The sequence below is a fragment of the Mastomys coucha genome, unplaced genomic scaffold (assembly GCF_008632895.1).
Source record: "Mastomys coucha isolate ucsf_1 unplaced genomic scaffold, UCSF_Mcou_1 pScaffold6, whole genome shotgun sequence".
NCBI classification, from domain to species: Eukaryota; Metazoa; Chordata; class Mammalia; order Rodentia; family Muridae; genus Mastomys; species Mastomys coucha.
Window position 1 is genome coordinate 100,849,722 of NW_022196912.1, and position 8,170 is coordinate 100,857,891.

General features: G+C 43.0%; 1 protein-coding gene across 2 annotated transcripts in view; it reads left to right on the forward strand.

Moving 5' to 3' along the window:
* The window catches only part of Flvcr2 (FLVCR heme transporter 2), a 66,838-nt gene that overhangs the window by 46,713 nt on the left and 11,955 nt on the right, over positions 1-8,170 (forward strand). For both annotated transcript variants that reach the window (XM_031356040.1, XM_031356041.1), the window contains exons 4-5: positions 2,357-2,424; positions 5,174-5,277. In XM_031356040.1, coding sequence (XP_031211900.1) covers positions 2,357-2,424; positions 5,174-5,277 — 172 coding nt within the window. The remainder of the gene's footprint in view (positions 1-2,356; positions 2,425-5,173; positions 5,278-8,170) is intronic.

An 8,170-nucleotide genomic window follows, 5' to 3' on the forward strand; every position in this document is an offset into this window, starting at 1 on the left:
TTGGCATTTATTGGACCACTTAGGCCTGTCTTGAGGAAGCTACAATGACCCAACCTTTTGCATCTGTGGGGTGGCCTGTTGAGAGAGGCTGGGACGGGAAGAAACAATGATTAATGAATGTCAAGGGCTCTGGAGACTACAAGGGTAACTTCAGACCCAGATCTACTCTTTAATGCCTGAGTGTTTGCAGAGGTGCGGATGAAAGTCCTTATCTATTTTGTGTGAGAATCTGGCCTTCACTTTGTATCTTGTTCCCTTGGGAACCTGATATAAGGAGCATACCAATTATATTTCAACAGTGTGGCTTATGATAAAAAATTGACCTGTGATTAAAAATGAACAGCCAAATCTAGTCATATCTGTCCCCATGCCATTCAGTGTGTCCTTGAGTGCAGTGACTCTTTCCACTGGTCCATCCTTTATGGGGACCTTGGAAAGTATGGCTAGAGAGTTGTGCTCCAGGGAGGTGTTCCACCAGAGAGATTATTGTATTCAACTTTCATTGCTCCTTGGCCAAAACCTTGAGGCCCAAAGAAAAACAGCATCTAGACACCTCTGTGATCTGAGGCTCTGTGGACTGGCTCTACCGAAGATGAACTCTCAAGACAGCCCTGCTGTGAGCTGGGTGTCCTGCCTTACACCCCTTCCCACAAATTGAAGTGTGCTTGTGGTAGTCTTGTGAGCCTCAAAACAAAAACATAAACAACAAACAAACCCAAACAACCAACCAACAACAACAACAACAACAAAAAAAAACCCTAGTCCCCTAGTACACTTTATGGGAGACCTGTTTATGCTTATTTTTTGTTTGTTTTGTTTTGTTTTGTTTTGTTTGGATAGGATCTTACCGGGCTGGCCTTCTTACTCATGATCCTCCTGCCTCAATCTGTAAAATGCTAGGATTATGTGGGATATGACTACCAGTATGTATCACTCAGTTTTGCATTTGCTCTTTAACTGTGTACATTTTCCTCATCTATAGAATGGGGATGCTAACACTATTAATGTCTAGGGAAATTATAAAGTTTGTAAGGCCCTTAGAACAGAGTCAGTGTCTATGTATGTGAGGATGTCATCACCAGGATTATCTTCATCATCCTCATTATCATCACCGTTATCCCTGAAGGAACACCAGGAGGCCCTTTCCTCTTTAGGCCAGTTCCTGTCTCAGCATAGTTACTAATTCATTATGTGGCTTTGGGCAAATCACCTTATTATCTACATTCTTTCTTTGTTTCCTTCCTTCCTTTCTGTATGTGTTTATATATACATATGTGCTTATACATAATATCTATGTATATATAACATGTTCATATGCTAAATGTTTCTCATATAAATGTATGTATATTTACATATACATATGTGTTCATGTGAGTGTGTGCATGTGTACCTGTATAGAGGCTAGAGGTTAACATTAGGTGTCTTCCTAAGTCACTGCCTTTTTAAAAAGTGTTTTTTGTACTTTGAAAACTTAACATATTTATGTAATACATTTTGATTACACCTATCTGCCCCTCTCTCCAATTCATCATAGTGTCCCCCACTCTCCCTCCCAATTTACCTTACTCTTTTGAAACATAGGCTCTGACTGAAACCTGGAGCTCATCAGTTTTGCTGGATGGCCAGTGAGCACCAGGACCCCCTTGTCTCTGCCCTTTCCCAAAGCTCAGTGGTTACATACTCCTGGCTCTGCATGTAATCCAGGGATCCTAACTCAATTCTTCATGCTTTAACTGCAGAGACTTTACCAACTGAGCCTCCTCCCCAGCCCCCTATCCTCTGTTTCTATCAGTAACTTCTAGGTTCTCTTGAATAATCTGATGGAGTAGGACATCAACTAAATGCTCATTTGGATATGGTTTAATCTCATACAATAGACCTATAGGAGTGGAGACAGGAGAGAAACAGCCAGCAGGTGGAAGGGTGCCAAGGCTCCAAGGTCTGGATGCTCATAGAGGAAGTAGGTTCATCAGGAGAAGTTGGAGAACATCCACCACTGTTTGAACCTCTCAGGTCTAGACAAAGCTGAAAGGAGGACCAGGAATGGTTCTGACCAGAGTGGTCTTGCACAGAGTCATTCCCAGGGCAGGCTAAATGGATGGTAGTGTAATGGTATGTGGCTAAGAAAGGGTTATGATGGCTACTCTGAATTGTTTTCAGGCATTTATTTCAGAAGAGCCAGAGAGTCGCCTCATATATTCCTGAATTTTTCTCTTCTGGGGACATCAAACAGAGTGGTAGTGGGGATGAAGATTTCTTCTCTCACTAGAGGATTTCCATAATGGCTGCCGGGAGTGGGGAGATGTCGGCCTGTGGTCTGGGCAGATCCTAATGTGTTTCATCCTTCCTCCCTCAGGTCTGAATGCTGGTGCTTTCTATGCCTTATCCACTCTGCTGAATCGCATGGTGATCTTGCACTTCCCGGTAAGGCAGATTCCCAAGCGTGACGGGCAGAGAGATACTGTCTAAGTCTGTCTCCACAGAGGCTGGGTAGCACCCCACTCTTGGTTCTAGATAGTTCTAGGTAGCCTCTGATGGAGGTGTGCTTATAGGATTTGGAGGTAGATGGCCCTGGGTCTCAACATACATTTTGGTGGTTTTAAACCACCAAACTGTGATATCACAGTAAACTATGTCATAATATTACAAGCTTGTTATCATCTTAGACTTTTCTCTTTTCAGCAAAAGACATATAACTACTCTTTTCTGTCTCTGTCTCTGTGTCTCTGTCTGTCTCTGTCTCTGTCTCTCTGTCTCTCCCTCTTTCTCCCTTTGAGGCAGAGTTCCATCATACAGCCTTGGGTAGCCTGAAACTTACAGAGACTTGCCTGCCTCTGCCTCCTGAGTGCTAGGCCTAAAGGCATGTATCACTTTGCCCAGCTACAATTATCTCTTTTAATGTTTTTTGTTGTTGTTGTTTTGTTTTTTTAAGAGTAGAGTATAAGAGCTAGAGAGATGGAAGAACACTAGCTACTTTCCCAGGGGACCTGGATTCAGAACTCAGAACCCACATGATGGCTCGCAACCACTTGTAACTTCAGTTCCAGGGGATTAGAAACTTTCTACTGGCCTCTTGAAACCACTGGGCATGCATGTGGTATATCTGTATACATGTAGGCAAAATACCCAGACATAGGGCTAGAGAGATGGCTCAGCAATTAAGAGCACTGACTGCTCTTCCCAAGGTCCTGAGTTCAAATTCTAGCAACTACATGGTGGCTCACAACCATCTGTAATGAAATCTGATGCCCTCTTCTGGTGTGTCTAAAAACAGCAATGTACTCACATTAAATAAATAAATATTTAAAAAAATATACCCAGACATATAAAATAAAATAAAAGTTTACATAAAAAAGCTAGCAAATAAGTAGCAACACTTGGATATATGTATAGTCATATCATTTATTATATGGGAAATGTTTAATTTTGAACTGTATATTCAGTTAAAGTGTTTTTTTCTATTTTTATTTATTTTTTTATGTGTATGGTATTTGCCTGCATGAATGTCTATGCACCATATGTGTGTGTGATGTCTATATAGACTAGAAGAGAGCACTACATTTCCCGAGACTGGAGTTGCAAAGAGGTATGAGCTGCCATGTGGGTACTGGGAATTGAACCCGGGCCTCTGGGAAGAGCAGCCAGCCCTGCCCAGCTCTTAACTGCTGAGTCATCTCTCCAGCCCCAGCATTTTCTTTCTTTCTTTCTTTCTTTCTTTCTTTCTTTCTTTCTTTCTTTCTTTCTTTTTTTTAAGATTTTATTTTTATTTATTTTATGTGTATGAGTACACTGTAGCTGTACAGATGACCATGAGCCATCATGTGTGTGGCTGCTGGGAATTGAACTCAGGACCTCTGCCCGGCCCGCTGGCTCCGGCCTGCTTGCTCTGGCATAATTCACTGTAACTATCTTCAGATGCACCAGAAGAGGGCGTCAGATCTCATTACGGGTGGTTGTGAGCCACCATGTGGTTGCTGGGATCCGAACTCAGGACCTTCAGAAGAGCAATCAGTGCTCTTACCCGCTGAGCCACCTCTCCAGCGCCCCAGCATTCTATTTCTAATTAATTAATTATTATTTTTTGTTTGAGGCAAGGTCTTTCTCTGTAGACCTGGCTGTCCTGGAACCAATTAAAGCATTTAAGAAAAATGTTTCCAGAACTAGTGAGGCTGGATGTTGGGCAAGTGAAAGTGAATGTTATAGAGTCAGGCACACCGAGGCCATGGATGTCAGTCACACTTGCAGGGGCAGAATCCTACCAGTGTTAGATCTAAAATCATATCCCAGCTCTGTCTTAAAAAACATGTGCCTGTGACCTTAGGCTAGCAGGCTAACCTCACTGTGCCTCTATTTCATATCATCCAATGGGTGCAGACTGACTCCTAATTGTATGGTGGTGATTATGAGAATTAATAATGTCAACATGGTTATTATATATTATATTAATATTACATATTACATATAATGTTATAATAATGTCATATATTATTATTATAAGGACTGCCCAACATGTTTTAACATTGTAAAATGACATTGTTATCTACAAATGTGTTGTGCACATATGATGTACATTCATAGCTATCCTGAGATACATGGCCACAGGTTAGACCCATCTGAAAAATATCTTGAAATAAATATATATGTATTCCAGTGGATTTTCCTCCTCTGTAAAAATGGAAACAATGATACATAAGATAGAATTGCTGTAAGGGTTAATTTAAAAATATCTGGGTGAGCATGGTGGTGTACTTCATTAATGCCAGCAGTTAAGAGGCAGAGGCAGGTGGTTCTTTGTGAGTTCAAGGCCAACCTGGTCTACTTAACAAGTTCCAAGTCAGATGGGGCTATACAGTAAGACCCTGTTTAAAAAAATTAAATTAGAAAATTATATATGTAATACTGTAATACTTATAGTATATATACACACATATATATATACAGTATATATATATATACAGTATATATATATAATATATACTATAAGTGGTTTTAAGGACAAAATTTTACTAATCATGTTATCCCAGCACACAGGGCCATAGATGCATAGCTGGGGTATTATTGTTGGTAAGAACAACTGTTCTAGAATTTCCCTTAGGTTGTTATCTTACGGGCCATCTTGTGCTGGTATCTACTAAATACTGGCCACCTTGGGGTGGTTCTGTGATCTCCCCAGGGGGAAGAAGTGAATGCTGGAAGAATCGGTCTGACCATCGTCATTGCAGGGATGTTTGGAGCTATGATCTCAGGCATCTGGCTGGATAAATCCAAAACCTATAAGTGAGTGACTCTTAGAACTGGGGCCCCTTACTTTTGAAATGACATGCGTATTAGGAACACAGCTAGTTAGCTTTGGGTCGAGGCAGCAGCGGGAGTTCTAAGCCATCAAACAGGCAGTTCTGACTTACTTTCTTTGAGCCTCTGATTCCTCATTTGCAAAGTGGAACTCTACTCACTGTTTGGGCATCAGATCTCATTACGGGTGGTTGTGAGCCACCATGTGGTTGCTGGGATTTGAACTCAGGACCTTTAAAGAGCAGTCAGTGCTCTTACCCGCCAGCCCTACTCACTCTGTGGGATCCTGAGAGGACTTAGAGTAGTGAGTACGGAGGCTGGCTTAGTCTTCCTCCTTATCCAAAAGCCTTGAGGAAAGAAAAGACAATGGAGAAGTGAAAACAGTGTGTGTGTGTTGGGGGGGGGGGGTGTGGGAGACTGTGGGTATCTCAGTAGTTAGAACGTTTGCGAGAACCCCCAAAGAGCAATGAGCAGGCAGTTTCACTGACCCATGCCCTTGGCTGCTCTGGGCTAACTGAGCTCTCTGCTTTAGTTCAGTTCACAGTGCATTTAGTCTTGCAATTGTGTTCATCTTGTTTGCAAATATCCCATGCCTTGGGCCTGATTATCCAATATACTCCTAAAAGCCCAGAGTGATCACAAAAGATTTTAGTATTTGCCAACCGAATCCTGGCCTATAAATACAAAACCCTGGCATCCCACTCTCCAGATGCCAATGAAGTAGAAGGGTCTGCTTTGTAAAATGGGAGCCAGGGTTGGAGGGGGCTCAAATGAGAAGTGCTTGCTCTGTAAGTGTGAGAGCCTGTTTGATCCCCAGGATACACTTAGAAAGACACACATGGTGGCATGGGCTTGTAATCTCAGTTTGGGGATTTGAAGGGGAAGGACTTCGGCATTTGCTGGGCATTGGTTCATCAATCAGCCATGAAGGAATTCTCCAGAGAACAGAGGACAGTCTCCCAACCGATTTCTAACTTACACCCATGTGTTGAGAATTGAACCCAGGACCTGTGTATGCTAGGCAAATATGGCCTACATTGCCAGTCCTGCCCTTCCCTTCTGCTTGCGATTCTGTGTTGTCCCTCATGCAGAGGGGGTTCAGGGAACACCAGCCGTGGGTCAACTGCCAGGATGGTGCTGCCCTGGGGTAGGCAGAATTCCAGGCTGCTTTGTCAAAGCCTCCAAAGTTTCCCGTGTCTGGAGGCAAAAGACAGTGGTCGACCTGTTCTCTGCCACACAAACCCACTTTGTAAGCCTCTGGTCAGGTCAAGTCTCACTTTGGTTGGCCTAGTCAAAGGCCAGCTGAGGCCACTCCCAGGGATGTAGCTGCCAGGCTTACATATGATGAGGAGCCTGGCTCGGCTTAATTACTGCTGGTAAAGCTTGGCTGCCTTCTCGTCTCTGCATCTGTTAGTTGCTTGTTTCAGCCAGATACAAAAGCACTGAAGGCTGGCCACCCCCGACAAGAGGACACAAGTGTCCCTTCTTCCATAGCCTGCCCTGCAGCACAAGGGAGGGACTGGAATGTTGGCCTGGCTGGGTCGTGGGCAGCCAGATGATTTATTTAGATGAATTAGAAAATATAGCAGAAGCCTGGGAAGAGTCTTGCTCTGTGCTTAGTACAAGTGTCCAGCTGTCAATCATCCTCTTCCTCTCTAAACTCCTGGATTTGTCTACTCTGATTGGAGGCTGGAATCTGGGAATTGAAGTCTATCTCAGGCTGGGACTAGGAATGGTTTTTTTTTTTTTGTTTTTTGTTTTGCTTGTCTGTTTTGTTTGTTTTAAGTAGCCACTGTATGAAGGTAGAGTTGTGGTTTAACAAACACAGCAAAACGAATTTTTTTGTTTGTTTACTTCTCTCTGGTGGATTTGTAGGATCACAGGGAGTGACTCACATTCCTGAATAAGCTTTTGGCAGGGTGGTGGAAATAGAGGGAGTGGATGGGGTGAAAGGTGGAGGCCCCTTATTCTCATAAGCAGGGCAGAACTGCCTCTTCTGGAGGCTTTGACCTCTATGCAAGATCCAACTGCATAGTAAAGTACTCTCCTGGTGTGTATCTTGAGACATTGCTGATGTTTCAAACCAAGCCTGGGTTCAGAGCCTACCTTCTGAACTGTCTCAGGTACTGACTGACAGAAGGTTTTTCTGTGTAGCCGTGGCAGTCCCAGAACTTGCTGTGTAGGTCAGGCTGGACTCAAACTCAGAAGACTACTTGCCTCTGCTTCCTGAGTGCTGGGATTAAAGGCGTGTGGTCAATAACACTCAGCTTCTGCTAGTGACTTTGAACACATAATGAACCTCTGTTTCTTCATGAACCTCTGTCTCTTCATTGGTAAAATTATGGGTGGCCAGAGATTGCAGTCATAAACACATGTAAAGTATGTAACAGAATCTGAAAACTGTTGTGGTCCAAGAGTTGCTCCCCAAAGCACATGAGCATCAATCTCAGTCAGACAGGAATGGTTTATTGAACGCAAACCTTAATACTGGTCAGACCAGGGGTGTAGTTAAGAATTGGGTCTGAAACTATGACAACGGACATCTTTTTGTGTCAGTTTATAAAGGAAAACAGTACAAAAGGCATGAGTTCATATTGTATGCAGGTGTAGGAAGTGCTTCCCATGGCTCAGCTCTGACTTCGGTCATTCTATACATAACAGTTCATATTGACCTTTTATTTCATGGGTTATACGTAAAGCTATGCTGGAGGGGTCAGACCACAACAAACTCAAATAAAAGTATTAGTTTCATAGACCATTGTGTGCTTGCTGTGTCCCACTGTGTTCCTGGCTCAAAGGTTTTGAACACTCATATCTGAGTCCTAGTGTTCGTGGCAGGCAGAAGGGTGTGCTGAGTCAGCACCCTATATATATATAT